The sequence below is a fragment of the Dryobates pubescens genome, chromosome 35 (genome assembly GCF_014839835.1).
Source record: "Dryobates pubescens isolate bDryPub1 chromosome 35, bDryPub1.pri, whole genome shotgun sequence".
Classification (NCBI taxonomy): domain Eukaryota; kingdom Metazoa; phylum Chordata; class Aves; order Piciformes; family Picidae; genus Dryobates; species Dryobates pubescens.
The window spans coordinates 3654214-3674884 of NC_071646.1; the positions used below are offsets into that span (position 1 = coordinate 3654214).

A 20671-nucleotide genomic window follows, 5' to 3' on the forward strand; every position below is an offset into this window, starting at 1 on the left:
CCATGTCCCCAGGTGCCATGGCCACAGGTTTCTTGAACCCCTCCAGGGATGGTGACTCCACCACCTCCCTGGGCAGCCTGTTCCAATGCCTGACCACTCTTGCAGGGAAGAAATTCTTCCTCATAACCAACCTAAACCTCCCCTGGTGCAGCTGGAATGGTTCCCTTTGCTGTGAGCCACCTTTGACCAGCATCTTCACATCTCCTCCTGGGTAACCTCTCTGCTATGCCTCACTCAGGCGTTTTTGGTTTGTTTCAATACCTACTTCCTGCAATGAAAACTGAAAAAGGCAGGAAAGCAAAAGGCTTCTGCTGTGCTCCACTGGACCTTGCCCAAATCCAGTCCCCAGCCCCAATAGCTTACAAGCTGTGGGGACACAGTGTCCCCCTCACCCCCAAGTGCAAGCTGAGGAAAGTTAATGTGTTAACTACATGAACTTCTTAGCTCAATCCTATATTAACTAATGTATTAAAGCACATGCAGCCCTGGAGCTGCACTGCAGTCAGACAGAAAGATGTCTGAAATCAGAGCCTGGGGTCATTGGGGGGGGGGGGGGAGGAGGAGGGAAAGGGGGGTGAGAAGCAGCAAAAGTTTTGTGAAAGAAGGAAAAGGAAAGAAAAAGACAGAAGAAAAAAAATTAAAAGGAGGGGGAGGAGGCGGGGGGGGGGGGGGAAAGTAAAGTTTTTTTTTTTTAGCTTGGCAGGATTAAGGGCAAGGGCTGCCAGGGCAGGGGGGGCACTGCCCGTGCTGGCGGCGTGCTCGGGGCGTGATGCCCAGAGCCGGCCCCCGCCGGCCGGCCCCGCCCGCCCCCGGCAGCGATAAAACGCGAGGGCGGCGAGCGGCGGGCAGCAGCTGCGGAGCGGAGCTCAGCACCGACCAGCATTGCTCTCTCCGGGACAGCACAGCCCCGGCAGCTCGCAGCGCTCACCGCCCCCTCCCCTGCCTCGCAGCAGCAGCAGCCTCCCGGTAAGGGGGTGAGAAGGGATGCGGTGGGATCTGATGGTGGGGATGAGATGGGATGAGGGAGGATGGAGTGGGGTGCAGTGCAGAATGTGGGGCCACGGCATGTGGAGCCTGGCTGGATCTTGTCCTCCCCAGCCCGGTTTGCCACAGCCTGCATGCAAAGGATCTGCTCAGCCGGGCAGCTCCTTCCAGCAGGCACCAGGGCTGTGTTCTGTGGAATGAGAGTTGAGCAAATGAAAAATCGCCAATCTGCACGAAGAGCAGGGCTGGAGGGGCTGTGGAGAGAGCGTGGGCTGCATGGGGGGCTCTGAGCACCGCAGGAGACAGCAGCCAGATGTAACTAACGTCCCTCTCCTTTCTGCCTTCTCCTGCAGAACTGACACCTTGCAAACCTGCTGCAGTAAGCAATGGAAACCATGCATGAGCTGATCCCCTTCGCCAAGGAGATGATGAGCCAGAAGCCCAACAGGAAGATGGTCAAGATGTACATGCTGGGCAGTGCACTGGCGTTCCTCGGGGTGGTTATTGGCCTGGTGGAGACGGTCTGCAGTCCCTTCATCTCCGAAGGGAGGCTAGAAGAGGAGGAGGAGAAGAAACCCACCCAAAGGCCAGAGCAAAAACATCCCCAGAAACAGGAGGATTTGATCTTGGATAAAAGCAAGAAGCCAGTGGCAGCACAGAGGGCCCTGGTGACCAGGCAGCCTGGCCTGTAAGAGCCCCAGGGCCGAGCAACCAAGCACAAGAGACTCTGCTGTCCCCTCGGTGGTGGTTCCAGCAAGAAGAGAGAAGAGTTGGCTGAAGGAGGAGACCCCAAGTGCAGGACTAGAGAAGGAGTGAATGGTTTTATTTGCTGCTGTGCAGCAGTGGGGAAACAATACCTTTTGTTGGTATGACCCTGTGCAAGATGCACAGCCTGGTTTCTTATTTTTCTTACAGAAGCATTTTACACCATTTTGCAAAAATCAATAAATATTTTCTATGGTACCCTTGCTTTCCAGCTGCCTTTATTTCCAAAGCCTCTCTCTCCTGTGGAGTTTGCAAATAGGGTGTTTTTCCCCCTTGCACTTCAGGCTCCTCTCAGTGAGGGGGACCCAAGGACGTGCTGAGGGTGATGGTTGCCCCTTCCCAGTAAAGCTGCTCTGGGACTGAGGAGGTGGCATTTCTGTACCTTGAACTGCTGCTGCCTTCCAGCACAGGCCCAGGGAGGGGGAGGGGAGGAGGTGGCATGTCTCACAGGTGACAGCCACATGGCTCTAGTCGGGGGTGGAGCTGTACTTTGTGGGGTTATCTGGGTTTGGTGACACAGATTCCTGTCTCTGTCACAGCCCTGTGTGCACAGAACTGCTGAAAGAGTAACCCCCAAACCACTGCATGTCAACCCCCCAGCAGTCCCCTAACAGGTGGTGGTTGCTGCACAGCTGAAAGACTTGGAATAAATCTTCTCCCTTGCCTGGGATCTTTCACAACACCACCGCAGGCACTAAGCTGTGCAGAGTCACAATCAGCTTCCAGTATTAGAGCGGTGCCACAGCTGGGAAAACAGAGGTAGGGAGAGTCCAGGAGGTGTGGAAAGAGGGATCCAAGCCTCAGGGCTGTACCCAGGGCACTGCCAGCCTCGTTAGAGGACTTTCACCTATTTACAAATCTTTCCTGGCCTCAGGAAGAATCTCTCTGTTGTGTTCAGGACTGGGTCATGTTAGTCAAACAAACCTCCGGAGAGCCACAGCTGAACCATCCTGATGGTGCTGCAGAAGGGAGGGAAGGGAAACAGTCTCTGCCTGTCAGGACTGGGGCAGAAAGAGCCTCTTGGTGTGCTCCATGGCAGGAGGAGCAGGCTCCACACCTTGCACAGAAACTGGGAGATGGACCAGTGACATGCCCCTGCCTAGCTAAACACAACCCCCTTGATACAAACAGCAGGAGATGAGGGAAAAGGAGGAAGCTCTGCCTGACACTAGTGCCAAAGGCATCACTCCTCCCAGAGCTGCACAACTTCAGAATCTGGAGATCTAAGAAGGCAGCTGAAGTTCACCTCTCTATTTTCACACCACAGAACCATGCAAGTCATTCTGGTGACAATTATTGCTGTAAAAAAAATAACCCAAACCAAACCAAAAAGCCCAACCAAAAAAACCCCACAGCAGCTCATTGTGGAGGGGGACACCTACCAAGTCTGCACACAAAAAACCTCTGTTCAAGCTTTGGACCAAGCACAAAGCACCTTTGCCTTTGTGGGGAAAAGAGCAGAAGAGGCCAATGAGATGAAAACACAAAAATGGCCTTGAGAAATGCTTCATTTGCTCCATGACCCACTTAGTCCATAACCCAACCTTCGGGTATCTGGCAGGGTTGAACACTTCAGCAGCTCCTTGATAGCCATGGAGATGTCATGGGCAAACACAAAAGGAGCATGCATCAGGAACAGTGTGGCCAGCAGGTGCAGGGAAGTCATTGTGCCCCTGTACTCAGCACTGGTGAGGCCACACCTTGAGTGCTGTGTCCAGTTCTGAGCCCCTCAGTTTAAGAAGGACATTGAGATACTTGAAGGTGTCCAGAGAAGGGCAATGAGGCTGGGGGGAGGCCTTGAGCACAGCCCTGTGAGAAGAGGCTGAAGGAGCTGGGGTTGCTTAGCCTGGAGAAGAGGAGACTCAGGGGAGACCTTCTTGCTCTCTACAACTCCCTGAAGGGAGGTTGTAGCCAGGTGGGGGTTGGTCTCCTCTCCCAGGCAAGCAGCAGCAGAACAAGAGGACACAGTCTCAAGCTCTGCCAGGGGAAGTTTAGGCTGGAGGTGAGAAGAAAGTTAGTTGTTGGAATGTGTTGCCCAGGGAAGTGGTGGAGTCCCCATCCCTGGAAGTGCTCAAGAGGGGATTGGATGTGGCACTTGGTGCCATGGTTTAGTCATGAGGTCTGTGGTGCCAGGTTGGACTTGGTGATCTTTGAGGTTTCTTCCAACCTTGGTGATTCTGTGATTCTGTGTGATTCTGTGAATTCAAGCCTGAAGAAAGCCATCATCTCATCAGTGCCATCCCCCCTCCTTCAGGGAGGTGGTAGAAGCTCCATCCCTGGAGGCTTTTAAGGCCAGGCTGGATGTGGCTCTGAGCAGCCTGATCTAGTATGAGGGGTCCTGGCCCACGGCAGGGGAGTTGGAACTAGATGATCCTTGAGGTCCCTTCCAACCCCAACAATTCTATGCTTCTATGAATTCCATCTTTAAGCAGGTTATACATTTGTAACACATCCTCAAGGACAGGGAAAGCTGACCTGGAATTCCCTGGGACATGCTTGGTGCATGGATAAAGCAGGGACCTGAGTGGCTGTGGCTGTGTCAGCTGTGAAAATCATATCAGCTCTTGCACATTGCTGTCACTCAGCAGCATCTCTGCTCTGGCAAAGCTAAGCAGTTGATAAATGGATTAAACTGAGTTGAGAATCATATCTTTGTCCAAGGCAGCTGTGAGCTGTCAGCCACATCAGTCACATCTTGGTTCCCAAGAGGAGCCCTTCTCTACAAGTTGTAGATGGCTCACCCTGTCCCATTGAACCAAGTGCAGCTCAGTGGCATTGAGTGCACCCTCTGCAAGTCTGCAGATGACACCAAGCTGTGTGGATGCTCCCTCCCTGGAGGTGTTTAAGGCCAGGTTGGATGAAACCATGAGCAACCTGGGGCTAGTGGAAAGTGTTCCTGCCCATGGCAGGGGGGTTGGAACTAGATGATCTTTAAGGTCCTTTCAACCCAAATCATTCTATGGTAAAGGGAAAACCTTAAAAATGTGAAGATGGAGCAGGTCTCAAGCAGCCCAGCTCTCAGGTCCTGAGGTGAGTAGGGAGCTCCAGGCAAGCCCATCCAGGATGGCCTCCACTGTTTCTCAGGTTGTCTTCACACATGATGCCTCCTGGCACCGTGCTGCCCACACCTCCTCTCTCCACACTTATCCAGTCATGGAGTTTATGAGCTTAAAGCAAAGAGGGTTGGGGAACAATCAAAATAGCTGCTGCTAAGGCAGCTAAGGGGATTAGACAGCTAAAGCAGGCACTGCGCCGCCGGCGCTGCAGCCGCCTCGGTACAACCTGGCGCTGCAGAGGGCAATCTCCTGCCTCCTGACGCAATGCGAGCCCAGAGGTCACAGCCTCCTCTGGATTACCCCAAAAGGTCAGCCCAGGAGGTGAAGCCCACACGTTATCACTTCCCCAGCTCTCACAGGACCCTGCAGCATGGTCACTTAGACACATCCATGCCTGGGCTTACCACAAGGACTGCCTGAAGCCTTGTTTAAAGCAGCCTGCAGGGAGGCTCAGCACCCATTTAGCATCACTTTAACTGTGATGAGTGAGAGAGCTGACAGAGCTGCAGTAGATTAAAAGGCTTCAGCAAACTTCCCTGCTCTTCAACCACAGCAGGACTCTCCAGCCCATTTCCCAGCCACATCTCCCAAGGCCCCTGACGCCTGCATTTCAACAGTAGACAAAGAGAAGGCTCCAGGGACACCTTAGAGGTGCACTTCAATATCTGAAGGACACCTACAGGAAGGCTGGGGAGGGACTGTCTAGAAGGACTTGTAAGTGATAGGATAAGGGGCAATGGTTTGAAACTGGAGCAGGGGAGATTTAGGTTGGACATCAGAAAGAAGCTCTTTGCAATGAGGGTGGTGAGACACTGCAACAGGTTGCCCAGGGGAGGTGGTGGAAGCCCCAGCCCTGGAGACATTCATAGCTGGGGCCCTGAGCAACCTGATCTAGTCCCTGCTTACTGGGTTGGACCTTCAAGGGTCCCTTCCAACCCAATGCAGAAAGCCCTGGCCAATACAGCTGCCATGAATACAACCCCATGCAACCAGTAAACCACCTCCACACACACTGGGCAACAGATCACAGCTGAGGCATTCCAGGGCTGAATTGCAAGGAGAAAGTTTAATTGCAAGTGCTGGGATAGAGCAGACAGCAACCAGATGGAGTAAGATGCTAGTGAGGACACCCCAGGCAAGCTATAGTGCAGAAGCAAATGGTCCATTTAAGACTGAGTTAAGCCCAAATCCTGAGGGATACACTCTGGAGGAAGGCCACACATCACCCAAGGTGTGAGTGCCAGATGAGGTCGGTTTCTGTTATTCTCTTGCTTTTAGGACTTGTCTGAACCCAGTTCAGTGCAACCCTGCAAGTGAGACACTTTTCTGCTGCATTAAACCCTCAGGAAGATTGCACCTGGCATGAAATCTGGGGAGCAGATTTCTGTACCCATCCTGCAATACCTCTTCAGAGATCTTATTTCAGCTTGGAGCCGTTGTCCAGGCTTTCATCATGCCTCCACAAGGCCACCTAAAACCCAGCAGCCCTCACTCACAGGCCAGGGGTTTCAAGGGCAGGAGCCATATGTCCTCTCTTGCTATTTGCAGTTTCAACCCTGGATGTTTCAAGAGCTGCCAAGCTAAAATTAGGGGCCCAGATAAGTATATCAGCCTCTGCAACCCAACACCAAGGGCATCTAGAACATGGACATCAGCCAAGATGTAAAGCAGGCACAGTACCAACAATCACATATCAAGGCAGCAACTCCTGATTTGGTCACAGAAGGAAAAAAAAAACTCAGAAACCTAAATCAGTGCTTTTACACAGCTTGAACATCAGAGTGCTGCCTCTAACCTGGTGGTGAGTCGAAATGGCATGTCACAGAATCCCAGCATGGTGAGGGTTGGAAGGGACCTTTGGGGGATCACCCAGTCCAACCCCCCTGCTAAAGCAGGGCACCCACAGCAGCTTGCCCAGGAGCACAATGGCCAGGGGGGGTTGGGATCTCTCCAGAGAAGGAGACTCCACAACCTCTCTGGGCAGCCTGCTCCAGGGCTCCAGCATCCTCCCAGCAAAGTTTTAGCTCAAGTTTAGGCTGAACCATTGCCCCTTGTCCTGTCACTGGGCACCACTGAGTCCTGCCCCATCCTCTTGCTCTCCACCCTTTGTTGACAGCACTGAGAATATCCCCTCTCAGGCTGTTCTTCTCCAGCCCCCAGGTCTCTCATCCTTAAAAATCAAACCCAGTCCTTAAAACCATCTCAAGTCTTCCTTGGCAACCAAGAGTGCATTTTCCTGGAGCAATGGAGCTGTGACAGTGATGGCAGAACACCAGCACTGTGCCCAGGAGCCCCAGTGAGGCAGTATCACATCTGTCACAGCCCTCCAGCACCAGGCTGTCACACATCAGCCCAACATGACAACAGCCAAGGGCAGCCTTTTATAATGGTGATCTCTGTAAAGAAGAGGAATTAGATCTGGGTTCATGGTAAAGTATACTGGGAGAGCTGGGCATATCTATGGAATAAAGGAAAGCAAAAGGGAAAGGAAGGATGGAAGGAAGGATGGAAGGAAGGAAGGAAGGAAGGAAGGAAGGATGGATGGAAGGAAGGAAGGAAGGAAGGAAGGAAGGAAGGAAGGAAGGAAGGAAGGAAGGAAGGAAGGAAGGAAGGAAGGAAGGAAGGAAGGAAGGAAGGAAGGAAGGAAGGAAGGAAGGAAGAAAGAAAGAAAGAAAGAAAGAAAGAAAGAAAGAAAGAAAGAAAGAAAGAAAGAAAGAAAGAAAGAAAGAAAGAAAAAGAATCCTCTGTATTTAACGAAGTTTTGCTAATGGGTTGGGAAAGAAACCCCAAACATCACTCAAAAGCAGAAAGCAGAAGTGATAACATGAAACCCCAGTTCCTGCCAAGTGCTTTCCAGTCCCTGAGCTGCAGGCACAAACTTGCCCCAGTCCTGCCCTGGAACGTGCTCCCCCAGGCAGCACCGTCTGGGGGCACAGTGGGGGTTTCCCAGCAGCTCCTCTCTGCCAGTTTGTATCAGAAGTCTCCTCCACGCCTGCCTTTCCTCCCAGACAGCTCCAGGCAGCGGTAGCTGAAGAACCACCCCAGAGCAGGCAGTGCACGCTGAGCATCACCCCTTGAACACCACCCCTCAAACAGAGCAGCGATACAGAAGCGACCTGCAGCGAGGGGATAACTCCAGGGTAATTCGGCTGAAGCCCTTTCAGAAGCTGCAGGCTGCTCTCCTTTGTCCCCAGGACTCCCTCTCACCGGGCTGGGGCTGACCACCCCACTGGGCAAAGGTTTGGCAGCAGCGGGGCCAGGACCAGCTAAGATCAAAAAGCACTTCTCTGCAGTTGCCTCTTCCTGCCCTCCTTTCCCTTTCCTGGCTCCCCACCCCCAGGAAAAGGTTACAAACAAAGTTCTTAAGTTGCAGGGAGCAAAACAAACCCAGGAAAAGCTGTGAGTGGGAGCAAGGAGCAGCAGTGCCCTTGGCAACCAGCAGCCAAGAGCGAATCCATGCTGGCCAGATCCGGCTGCTCCTGCCACCACCACAGCACCCAGCCCTCCTGAGGACCACCCCACAACCCCAGGGCTCCATCCACACACAGGACACTCTAAATGGCACATACACAAATGTCATGCTGTCCAGTGGGAGGTGTCCCTGCCCAAGGCAGATGATCCTAGATGATCTTTAGGAACCCTTCTAACCCAAACCATTATAGGATTCTATTTTAAAGCTGCAACAGGGGAAAGAAACTCTCTGGCTGATTATGTAGAGGGGTCTAAGAGGGACAACCACAGCAGTGTGTCCATGGCAGTCAGCCCATGGTGCAGCCCCTTCACTGCACATGAGGCTATGGCCCCCAAGCTGATAAGGCACAGGCTGCTCCAGCAGTGCAAGAAGCTCCTGCAGTGTGTCCCCATCCCACAGCAGTGCTGGTACTCTGGGGTGGAGATCCCAGCAGCAGATGAAAGCTGGAACAGAGTTTATTATCATTGCATAACATTGATGGCATTGGAATTGCTGCTGCCAAGATGCAGGCAGCTCAGGGATGCTGTGTGGTTTTTCCTCAGAAGCAAAGATTCACTTCAAAGTAAGAACAAAGTTCTTGCAACACTCAAAGCGGGAACCACAGCAGCAAGAAGCCTCATTTCTCTGCAGAGAACACTCAGCATTTCACTGCAAACCTTCCTGTGCCTGAGCAGCCCCCTGGAGCTGGGGTGGCTGCATCCCAGGGATGGGCTCAGCTCAGCCCCTGCACCCTCCTCTGCTCACAGGAGTTAAGTAGAAATGAAAATACAAACCCTGCTGCAGCAGAGCACTTCTGGAGATGTTTATCATAGAATCAGAATAGGTTGGGTTGGAGGGGACCTTAAAGACCATCCAGTTCCAAGCCCCCTGCCATGGGCGGGGACACCTCCCACCAGGCCAGATCATAGAATCATAGAATCAATAAGGTTGGAAAAGACCTCAAGGATCCTCAAGTCCAACCTGTCACCACAGACCTCATGACTACTAGACCATGGCTCCAAGTGCCACATCCAATCCCCTCTTCAACACCTCCAGGGATGGGGACTCCACCACCTCCCTGGGCAGCACATCCCAATGGCTAACAACTCTCTCTGGGATGAACTTTCTCCTCACCTCCAGCCTAAACTTCCCCTGGCATAACTTGAGACTGTGTCCTCTTGTTCTGGTGCTGCTTGCCTGGGAGAAGAGACCAACCCCCTCCTGGCCACAACCACCCTTCATGCAGTTGTAGACAGCAATAAGGTCTCCCCTGAGCCTCCTCAGCCTGGCCTTGAACATCTCCAGGGGGCATCTACACCCTCCCTTGGCAACCTGTTCCAGTGTCTCCCCACTCTCACTGTAAAGAGTCCCTGCTGACCAGCATCTCAGCAACGCCCTGGGGGGGCAGAGGACCTTTGCTGAGGCCCTGCAGCATCCCACCCCCCTCGGCAGCCCCCCGCGCGCTCCCCAGCGCCTGACCCGCCGCAGGCGAGCAGACCTGGGCCGCGCCTCCCCGCGCACCCACGTAGGGTGCCCCCAGGAACCAACCCCAATGTTTAACCACCTGCCCTGGGCTGCCTCTGATCTCCTCGGAGTGAAACTTGACGCTGCTCCACGAGGACACACCTCTTCAGGGTGTTGTGCAAAATTCTGCATTTTAACGTAGCACAGGAAATATGAAAAGAGCCGGGCAGAACCCAAACGGCACCGCCGGCTTAGGCCGAGCTTTGCTGCCCCAGGCAGCAGATCCGAGCTTTTCCCTCGCTCATCCATCCCCCTGCCACCCACCCCTGTGATTTTCCAGCGCTGTGGATGTTGTGGCTCCTCCGCTAACAGGTTTTTAAAGGACTGGCATCGCTGCTTCCCCTCTGGAGCAGCTCTGCGGAGGGGATTATTTTCTTCTCCCTCCCTCCTCTTTCATGCTGGATTTCCTGACTCCACAGTGGGATGGGTCGGTTGGAAAAGATACTGATTCCCTTTTTGGGATTGGTTTTGGCCTTCTGGTTTTATGCTGCGAGGGAGAATTTCAGACCGGGTGAGTATGAAAAGTGAACCTCTCTCTTTCAGCAAAGATACCGAAAGCCACACTGGAGCCCTGTGCCCCAGGGACTGCACAGAGCCTGGGCCAAACCGTGCCTGAGCCTTTGTGTGGCAGCTGATGCTGCAAAGTTGTTTTACCAAAGCTTTGGAGCCGAACCGATCCCAAACTTCCCAAGGGAGCAGGCGAGGCGGTGGGGGGGCTGAGGTGGAGAGGGGTCTCAACGCTCTCATTTACCAGCCTGCAGCAAACCAAGCTGGAAACATGGCTTTGAAATGTTGGGGGTTTAAAGTTCTTAGTAGATGGGGGTTAGTAGAGAGTAGCCAAGGGGTTTGTAAGTTGTGTCCTGACTCGGGGGGAAAGCTGTTGAGAGGGTCAAGTGCTCATCCCTGTGTCGCTGTGCTCACGAGGAGCTGCAGATAGCTGCTCCTCAGCACAGGTTTTCCAGCTGATGGAAAAGCCATCCTGCTGCTGGACACTCTGCACTTGCATGGAGCATCCTTTTAACTGGCTGAAGGGCATCAGAGGATCTCCTTGATTTCCTTTCTGAATAGTGTTTGGCTGAACTAAATCCCTGTGCCTCGGTCCCCAGAGATGCTGAAAGGGAAGCGGGTGATCGTCACCGGAGCGAGCACGGGGATTGGGGAGCAGATGGCCTACCACCTGGCACGGATGGGAGCCCACATCCTCATCACTGCACGGACAGAGCCCAAGCTGCAGAAAGTAACTGGCATGCTCAGCACTCTCACACACAGGCACGACCCTGCACACACAAACACCCAGAGGCAATCTCACATCACAGGGCTGTGTGTGGCCATACGTGTAACGGGCATGCCACGAACACCAGAGGGGCACAGTCACACCTGTCCTGCTCTCTGGGGGGCACAGAAGCCCCTCTCCTGCAGATACCTGCACTCTGCAAATACAGTATGGTATTTGAACTTGCTTAGTTATGTACACACAGCACACACACAGCTCCCTCTGCACACACACCCTCATTCCACCGCAGTGATATCCCCTCCTGCTCGCCCCACACACACACACTGCCTTGGGTAATGCTTTCACCAAAGGAACCACTTGCCAGGCTCCCTTTGAAGCTTAAAAGGCTCCAAACACACTCCCAAAACTCCAAACCGCTGTTTTAAGGTGGGGACACATCACAGGGAGCACAGACACCTTTTTTTCTCATGAGGCATGAGGCTTGGCGGGGCAAGGGTTTCTAACCCATGGTGTTGGTGTGGCAGGTGGTGGAGCAGTGCCTGGAGCTGGGAGCAGCCTCTGCACAGTACATCAGTGGCACCATGGAGGACATGGCCTTTGCCAAGCGTGTGGTGAAGGAGGCAGAGACCTTGCTGGGTAGGTTTGCAGCCTGCTCTCCACAAATGAGATGGGAACACTGCATCTTGCCTTGGCCAGGCTGCTTTCTGAGTGGAGAGATGGAGGTGGGCTGAGACAGGAGAGAGTTGTTCCTAATCCTGCCCTTTGTGGTCCTCCTCCTCCTCTGCCCATCTTCACCACTGCAGCTCAGACTGAACTGCGCTCTCGATTTCAGCCCTGTGCCCTTGTGACATCCTGTTCCAGTATCACAATCCTGGATTTCATCACCCTTAGCTGCTGTGGTCTGAAACCATCCATCGGGCCCATAGCTATTGCGGTCATGGGGCATGGCCCTGGAAATGCAACAGCTCAGCTCTGTGGGCAGCACCCCCTTCTCCTGCCCTGCACCCACAGACAACTCGAGGGTGACCTCCCTTGTACCATGGCATTTGTGTTTGGAACCAGGAAAAAAAATCAGTATCAACAACATTTCCAGGCTCTATCCCTGCTCCAGAGGGGATAGGTCACAGCCCTGACCCAAAAACCTAATTTCTTTTGGTTGTACCCATCCTGCTCCCAGGAAAAGCTCTGCTGTGCTGGTTGTAGCCTTATCCCCCCCAACACTAATGCCTGCTCCTCTGCTTGCAGGAGGCCTAGACATGCTGATTCTTAACCACGTCGGCACGTCCTACTTTGGGTATTTCAACGGGGACGTGGAGCATGTACGAAAGCTCCTGGAGATCAACTTCCTCAGCTACGTGGCCATGACCACCTCTGCCCTGCCCATGCTGAAGCAGAGCGAGGGCAGCATCGTGGTGGTCTCATCCATGGCAGGTGAGTGGGGCTCAAGGATAGCTGGCAGGGGAATGATTCAGTCCCAAGACACCGTGGGCTGATTTTCACAAGCAAGAAGAATGCAGAGACACCAGGAGCCAGGACTGCTTAATGCACTCCAGCAAATCTTCAACAAACCCAAATCCAGAGCTTTTTTGTACTCTCTCAGTGGAATTTGTTCCCTGCTGCAATCCAATCGCTCCAGCCCTGTGATTGAACCCCACAGCCTGGTGTCAGGCTCAGAGCACAGCCTGCAGACCTTCGGTCTCAAACAGGTTGCCCAGAAAAGCTGTGGATGCCCCCTCCCTGGAAGTGCTCAAAGCCAGCTTGCAGGAGGCCTTGAGCAGCCCTGGTTTAGTGCAAGGTGTCCCTGCCTATGGCAGGGGGGGGCTGGAACTGGATGAACTTGAGGGTTCCTTCCAACCCAAACCATTCTGTGATTCCACAATTCAGTTTTATAGAGAAAAGAGGAAATGCAACAATTTCTGTGTGCTGGTCTCTGCCCATTCATCTTGGTTTGGTAGGTCAAGTTCCTGCTAATATTTGCAGAGTGAGTTATTGACTGACTCTATTCACAAAAAATGACTTAATGAATTTCTATTAAGTCAGGAAACTAAATTGCAAACAGATGTCCCCACTCCCAGCCAGTATCTTGGTCAGTCTGCTGGTGATCAGCTTAGCTCTGTAGTCAGACAGAGAGGTAAAGTGTGGTTTACCTCTCCCCTCTGAGGGTTTCATGGCTACCATGGGTTGCTCATACCCTGGCCCACTGTGTTGTTGGCCTTAAGGCCTAGAAAGAGCTGGAAGCTGATGGGAATGTTTGCAATGCTGCTGCTCAGGTGCCAAGGCAAGACTTCAGTAACAGCAAACTCCCTCTGGGTAAAATACTTTATTGATGAAGGGAAAAGCAGAGGTTGAGCAGCAGCTTTCTGTGCTGTGACACAGCTTCACTCTGTGTCCAGGCAAAGTCGGCTTTCCCTTTACGGTCCCCTACTCTGCAACCAAGTTTGCCCTGGATGGATTTTTCAGCTCCCTGAGGCAGGAATTCACCATTCAGAACATTAATGTTTCCATCACACTCTGCATCCTGGGCTTCATCGATACAGGTAAGATTGGTGCTGTCTGATCTGACTGGTTAAGAGCCAAGCATCACCTGCCCACACCCTTACCCTGCCTCTGCACTCCCTCTGCCAACCTTCTCCCCTGTCACTTCTGCTGCTGCTTCTGCTTCTGCTCTGGCCTGGCTGCAGCCTAAGTGCATGCAAACACATCCTGGCCTCAGGGGAGAATCCCACCCCTCTCATACTAAAAACTAATCCAACTCATTTCTTCCCCCACGCTATACAAACCCAGCCAGAACTGTTCTGTTAACGCCAATGTTGTGCCACCCACCTCCCATTAACAGTGATGCACAAGGCACTTCCCTTCTCTGATGCTTCCTCAGCCCTCTCCTCCCGATACTCCCCAGCCCCTTCGGTTCACTTAGCTCAAGCTCAGCTCCTCTTGGACCCCAGTTTTCCCCGGTTTACTACCCCCAATGCTGTAAGAGCTCCTCCCCAGGACCCCTCTGTTGTTCCACCCGCTGCACCCCAGCTGGGCTCTGCTCCCCTCTACCACCCCCCGGGCTCGGGCTCCCTTCAGCTCACTCCGCCCAAATTCCCTCGGGGTCCGGGTTTATCCCCCAGACCCCCTCCTCTCGGGGCCCCGCTGCTCCCCCCAGACCCCCAACTCAGGCCCCCGTTTCGCCCCCAGATCCCCTGCCTCGGGGCTCCGTTCCCCAGACCCCCAACTCAGGGCTCGGCACCCCTCGCGTCTCGTCTCCGTTCCCCGGCTCTGCTTTCCCGGGCCCCTCCTTTCCCGGTCGCCCTCCCCCTCCCCTCCTAGAGCACCCCTTGGGACCCGGCTTTGCACCCCCAGAGTCCCTCTCCCCGGCTCTCGGTGCCCGGCCCCCCATCTCCTGACCCCTCCTCCCGTTCCTCCCTCCCCGCTCCCGCAGAGAGCGCGGTGCGCGCGGCCGGGGACGTGCTGCGCGTGCGGCCGGCGCCGCGCGAGGAGTGCGCGCTGGAGATCCTGAAGGGGGCGGCCTTGCGGCGGCGCGAGCTCTACTACCGCTACGGCTCCACGCGGCTGCCGCTGCTGCTGCGCGACTGCGCCGCCGAGCTGCTGGACTACCTGGTGCGGGGCCGCTACCGCCCGGACGCGCTCCACCGCCCCTAGACGCCCCCCTTCCGACACCCCGCGCCGCCCCTTCGGACACCGTCCCGATCCCCCCCGCCACCGCCACCTTCCCAGCACAACCCGCCTTCGGGCGCCCCCCGGCTCGGGAGGGTTTTCCGGCACAACAGCCTCCTCTGCCGGCGGGGATGAAGCCTTGCAGCTGGGCCTTGGCGCCGCTGAGGTCTGTGCGGTGGGACAGGCCTGCCTGCCTGCCTCCCCCCCGGGCTGGACAGGCCTGCCCTCCCCTCCCCACCTCTGCTTCTGCTTTGAAGAGGTCATTATTGCATTGGTAAATAGGGCGGTAAATAGGGTGGTCGAGATGGACCACGGAGTGCAGGGTGGGACAGAGGGAATTCCTAAGCCATGCACTGTCCCATCTGGGTGGCCCTGTGCCCCTCCCCAGACAGGGGAAAGTGGGAACAAACCCACTGTTAAATAAAATGTACTAACCTAAGAACTCTCTGTGTTCTGTGGGTTTGTTATCCCTTTTCTGTGCTACTAAATGCAGCTGCAAACAGGCACAACCCCCCTGACTTGCCTTCCACAGGAAGGTTGGATCCTTGCAAGAATCCTTCATCCCTGGAGACATTCGAGCCCAAACTCTCAAGGTGAGGAGAAAGTGCTTCCCAGAGAGAGCTGATAGCCATTGGAATGTGCTGCCCAGGGAAGTGGTGGAGTCACTGTCCCTGGAGGTGTTCAAAAAGGGATTGGATGTGGCACTTGGAGCCATGGTTTAGTAGTCCTGCGGTCTTGGGTGACAGGTTGGACTTGATGATCTTTGAGGTCTTTTCCAACCTTATTGATTCTGTGATTCTATGAAACTTAATGGGGCCCTGATGTAGCTGGAGATGTTCCTGCTCACTGCAGGGGAACTGGACAAGGAAATGCCTCTGGATCAGACATGCAGTGGACAGAAGGAAGGGTTTGGCCATCCCATGGAAGTCTACACTGAGGGGACACAGGAGTCCCAGCCCCAAAGGCAGCCAGCCACCAAAGCAGCCCACGCCCACTGCTCTCTGGAGGTAGAAGCTTTGCAGAGCCTTTCCTTAAATGGTCTTCAGAACCACACCTGAAAATCGTGGCAGGAAAAGGGTGCAAAGGGACAGCCTAAAGTCCAGAGTGAGGTAGGTTAATGTTTGCTAAATCATAGGCAGTGCAAAGAAAAGGTCCTCCAATAGATACCAGCAAGCTTGTGCAAGATAAGAACCAGTTCAAAACTGCTACCACTCCCAGCCCCATTTGCAACCCACTGACACATCCTCCTCCCCTGGGTCAGAGCTGTGGAGTTTGTCTTGCTCCTGCCTGTACTTCTGCAGAGGGATGGGTCTGCTCCTGAAGATCTTCATCCCCTTACTGGGAGTGGCACTGGCCTTTTATTTGTACTCAGCACCCACGAATTTCAGTGAAGGTAAGTCACTGACAACCAGGATTGAAACCCACTATCAGGGTGGCTGCTGCCAGTGTGGGCCCACACAGGGTCATTTGAAGGACCTTTTGAAGCTCAGACAGAAAAGCCAAAGCATGGGGAGGCTGAAGGCTGGGAGGGGAGCAGAGGGGTCAGAGCACTCTGTGCTGCACAGGAAGGCTCACAGGATTGTGCTGGGTCTGCTGGGCTGTGCTGTAGGTGTCTGAGCTCAGTAAATGATTTATTTAGGCAACAGGCAGCTTTAAACATTTAGCCCTTCTGTTAGACACCCCTTGCCATTCCTCAAAGCTGCTCCCAGACCAGACACCTCACACCAAACTGGAGTTAACAACCAGACGCCAGGGTGGTGGACACCACGGTGGGGCAATGCTGCTGCCTGCAGCTCCCTGCACCCAGAGGCGAGGGGCAGCGGGGGCAGAGAGGAGCCGCGGTGCTCATACCCGTGTGGGCTGTGCCAGCTCTGAGCCCTGTGCCAGCTCTGAGCCCTGTGCCCTCCTGTGCAGAGATGCTCCGGGGGAAGCGGGTGATCGTGACGGGCGCCAGCAGCGGCATTGGGGAGCAGATGGCGTATCACCTGGCACGCATGGAAGCTCACCTCCTGCTGACGGCGCGCACCGAGGCCAAGCTGCAGAAAGTAAATGGCAAGCAGAGCATGCTGGGCTGGTAACACATTCACATCCCAGAGCCCCACAGGTGGGCAGGATGCAGACATTCACCCAGCCTGGGCACACGGGGATGCCAGATAGCCACAGATCCATCCCAGAGCTCTCCAGGCACCAGCCTGTGCTAACTTCCCCCATCACAACAACCTGCTTGTTCAGTGCTGACAGCCTGGCATCTCTTTCTCTGCAGTCTTCAGCTGTGAATTCTTATCTCCACCATCGAGTCCACCCAAGCCCTGGTCTGACCAGGTCTTACTCTTTCTCAAAGTCTGAACTGGTTTTGCTTCCTGTATACAACAGAATCAGAATGAAGCAACCCCATCCCCACGTACAGATACTGAATGTTTGGCCCAGATGGGCCATTGCTTAACTCTGCAGCCAGCAACGTTTTTCTGGACAAGGTGTCCCCACACATGAAGGGGAAAGGGTTTCCAGCAGGGCAGGGAGATGTGCTGCACATCCACCCCAAGATAGCAACAGCCTTCGTGGGATGGGAGGGTGTCCATGGAGGGGGACCATTGCCAACAGCATTTTCACTGTCACCACAGGTTGTGGAGCAGTGCCTCAAGCTGGGTGCTGCCTCTGCCAGCTACGTGAGTGGCTCTATGGAGGACACCACATTCGCTGAGATGGTGGTGAGGGAGGCTGAGAACACCTGGGGTAGGTGATGAGGAGCTGCCCCTCCCCAATCCCCAACACACAGCCTGCTACATTGCCAGCAAGAAGATGCTTTGTTTCGAGTTGCTGGTTGCTCACAGCAAGCATGCTCTGCTTCCAGGAGGCCTGGATATGCTCATCCTAAATCACATTGGTCGCACCTACTTCAACTACTTCGATGGGGATGTGGAGCATGTACGAAAGCTCCTGGAGACTAACTTCCTCAGCTACGTGGCCATGACTGTGACTGCCCTGCCCATGCTGAAGGAGAGTGAGGGCAGCATTGTGGTGGTCTCATCCACAGCAGGTGAGCACACAAGGGGCCAGCTCTCCTGCCCCATATCCCTTCCTCTGCCTGCAAGGGATCCCGGCCACAGCTCTTCTCCAAAGGGCAGAACAAGGACCATAAGGCAAAGAGCTGCCCCACTGGGAGTCAGGACTAGCCTGTGATTTATACCCTAGTGCCACAGTTCAAGGCCTGAGGAAGATTTATATGCTGTGGCCTGTCCTGCAAGCCTCTGCACCCACTGAGTGCCTCCATGCACTGCAGGTTGCTTTGTGTGCGTGGTCACACGTTGCACATGCATTAGCTACACACGGGTACACATGCAGGGTACAAGAACATCACCACCCACACCTGAAGGTCCTTCATGCCTTTCTGTGCCATATGTTCCATTTTAAACATTCCTGCATTAGTTTATTTCTCTCCAGAACCCATAACAGTTTACTCAGCCTAAATTGCATCTTGCAGCTACTTGAAGGACAGAGGAAGGGAGACCAGTGCAGCCTGGTGTCTGTCCAGAAGCCCTGATGCTGTCTCTCTGCTCCAGGTAAAACTGGCACTCCGTTTGCTGCTCCCTATTCTGCAACTAAGTTTGCCTTAGATGGATTCTTTAGCTCCTTGAGGAATGAATTCATCATGGAGAAGGTCAACGTCTCCATCACACTCTGCATCCTGGGCTACATCAACACAGGTAAGCTCAGTGTCACTGGGGTCCCACCACTGTGTTTCCAGAGCCAAGCCAAGCCCTGCACCCAGTCCCAGGCTGCTCAGCACACTGCTGCTGGACCCTCCACCTGCAATGGGAACAGGACCCCAGCTGTTTAAAAAGTGTGGTCTGAGACCTTTGGCTCTGCTCTAAGGAGCAGGGGAGGTGGGGATTTGGTCTTCTGGTCACTCAAGAGGTGGAAAGGAACGGGAAGCCCCCTCCTGTGACAGGGATTTTAACCATGCAGGCCTTAAGCAGGTCTGGCCCCCAGCACTTGTCAGTTGGTTAGAGGAGGCCACAGACACCCCAGTGGAGCTGGTGGTGCTTGTGGTAGCTCCTCCAGCCAACGCTGCTCCTCCATCCCACCCCTGCAGAGAGCGCGGTGCAGGCTGTCTCCCACATCATCCAGGGCACGCCGGCACCCAAGGAGGACTGCGCCCTGCAGATCATCCGAGGGGCAGCGCTGCGCCAGCGCGAGCTGCACTACCCACCCCGCCTGGTGGGCATCCTGCTGCTCCTCAGGGCCCTCGCCCCCGACTTCCTCGACTCCCTCACCAGGAGCAGCTACAACGTGGAGAACCTCAAAAGAACATAGCTCCTGCCTGGTGGACACCATGGGCCAGGCTCAAGGGATTTGGGTCTTCATGCAGCTCCTCGTGTGTCCTTTTTCCATGTCACCAGGGCAGCCCCACGCTGATGCACCCTGGCAACCCAAGATGGGATGCACTGGAAGCCTAAGTAATGCACAGGGTGGAAAGGTCCTTCACAGGAATGAGCTCCTGCAGCTGGCTTTTTTAGTCATGAACTCCTGCAGCTGGCTTTTTTAGTCATGAACTCCTATAACTGGCTTTTTAGTCATGAACTCCTGCAACTGGCTTTTTCCAATCAAGAAGCACACTCAGAGAAGCTCCTGACAGCAGGACCTGCTGCCAGCATCCTGCTCCCCAGCAGGTTCCCTGCTTGACCTCCAGAAACTGTTCCCCCATCCACAGCCACAAAGGCCACGGTGCTGAGCACAGAGGGCAGCCGAGCCCTGGCCCAGAACGAGGGTTTGGGCCAAGCAGAAACCACCCAAAGCCACCCAAAAAGGGCCTTTGACCCAGGAAATGGGTTTTTTTTATCATGTATCCCCCTTCCAGACTGCTCTTTGTAAAAATAAATCCTGTGTTACTACACTGAGTTCTCTGCTTCCACTCATGCTCCTTCCCCACGTGCCCGGGCACAGAGCCCATGTCAGCGCCCAGCTGCTCCAGCTCACCTCCCTGCATGATTTGCATTAACGAGCTTTCACTTCTCTAACGACCTTAATGAATTTCTGCCATTCCTGCCCTCCCCTCAGCTGCCCTACACACGGGTTTGTGTGGTTTGGTTTTTTTTTTCTTTCCTTCCAATCTGCAAGAAGCCTTAAAATAATAGCATTACTGTACTGCCCCAAGGCTGGGTCCTCTACCCCACAGCAGCTCGGGGAGGCTCAGTCACTGGGTGCCACCAGCGGCAGCCCCATGAACTGGCGCTCAACCTCCGCCTGTCGGAGCCTGATAACGGGAGATGGTCCAGGAGATAGCTGCTAGCTCTGCTGGGGGAGAAGCTGCAGACCTCGGGGTCCCAAGATAACCCAAATCCCCCCACCAGCCGGCCCCCTGCACCCTGCAGCCGGGCTGGGAGCAGAGACAGGAACCGGGGCTCGGCCGCAACGTTTCCTGTTTGACAGAGAGCGAGCAGCCACTCGAGGGGGGTGGCACGAAGGTGGCAGCTGGAGCCTGCTGGTGCCAGATAACCCCCTGCTCACCCCACTGCTGCCCAGTGCTCCAGGGGTAGGACAGGACCCCGCGGGCAGGTAAGTGCCCACGGAGCTGGGGCTGGGGAGGGCCGGAGGGGAGCGGAGCTGCAGGGCTGGAGGCAGCAGAGTGCACCTTTTTCCCCTCATTTTTCACCCCGTTTTCAGCCTGCATGATTGACACCGGGAGGCTGTAACATGAGCCAGCAAGAAGCACTTCTGTTTGGTTTTTTTTTTCCCTGGTTTCCCTTGATGCTAGAAGTGTAACAGCTTGGAAAGCAAAGATAAAGGACACGGCTGTTAATTAGAGAGGGTAATTTGGGGTAACAGGAGGAGGAAACGGAGTATCAGCTTGTCAGGAAGGCCTCAGCAGTTTGCTCAGCTTGGGGTGAGTAATGGCCTGGCTGTTTCTTTAAGCTTTACCTCGCTTGAAGTCACATTTTGGGGTGAGCTGAACCTGTTCCAAGAGTTGCTTCTGGGCTGCGTGACGACAGGTTG

General features: G+C 54.5%; 3 protein-coding genes across 3 annotated transcripts; all 3 read left to right on the forward strand.

The window, feature by feature from the left end:
- The first annotated feature begins 1305 nt into the window (after positions 1–1305).
- Positions 1306–1947, forward strand: G0S2 (G0/G1 switch 2). The gene has a single exon (XM_009896445.2). The coding sequence runs from the start codon at positions 1371–1373 to the stop codon at positions 1674–1676; it is 306 nt and encodes a 101-aa protein (XP_009894747.1). The 5' UTR covers positions 1306–1370; the 3' UTR covers positions 1677–1947.
- Positions 1948–10165: 8218 nt separating this feature from the next.
- HSD11B1 (hydroxysteroid 11-beta dehydrogenase 1) lies at positions 10166–14709 on the forward strand. The gene is made up of 6 exons (XM_054176451.1): positions 10166–10291; positions 10887–11017; positions 11539–11650; positions 12260–12445; positions 13408–13551; positions 14442–14709. The coding sequence occupies exons 1-6, from the start codon at positions 10204–10206 to the stop codon at positions 14660–14662; spliced, it is 882 nt and encodes a 293-aa protein (XP_054032426.1). The 5' UTR covers positions 10166–10203; the 3' UTR covers positions 14663–14709.
- A 1166-nt stretch (positions 14710–15875) lies between these two features.
- LOC104296488 (11-beta-hydroxysteroid dehydrogenase 1) lies at positions 15876–18991 on the forward strand. The gene is made up of 6 exons (XM_009896294.2): positions 15876–16070; positions 16592–16722; positions 17299–17410; positions 17529–17714; positions 18238–18381; positions 18771–18991. Exons 1-6 carry the CDS (start codon positions 15983–15985, stop codon positions 18989–18991), a joined length of 882 nt encoding a protein of 293 aa, XP_009894596.1. The 5' UTR covers positions 15876–15982.
- Positions 18992–20671: the final 1680 nt, after the last annotated feature.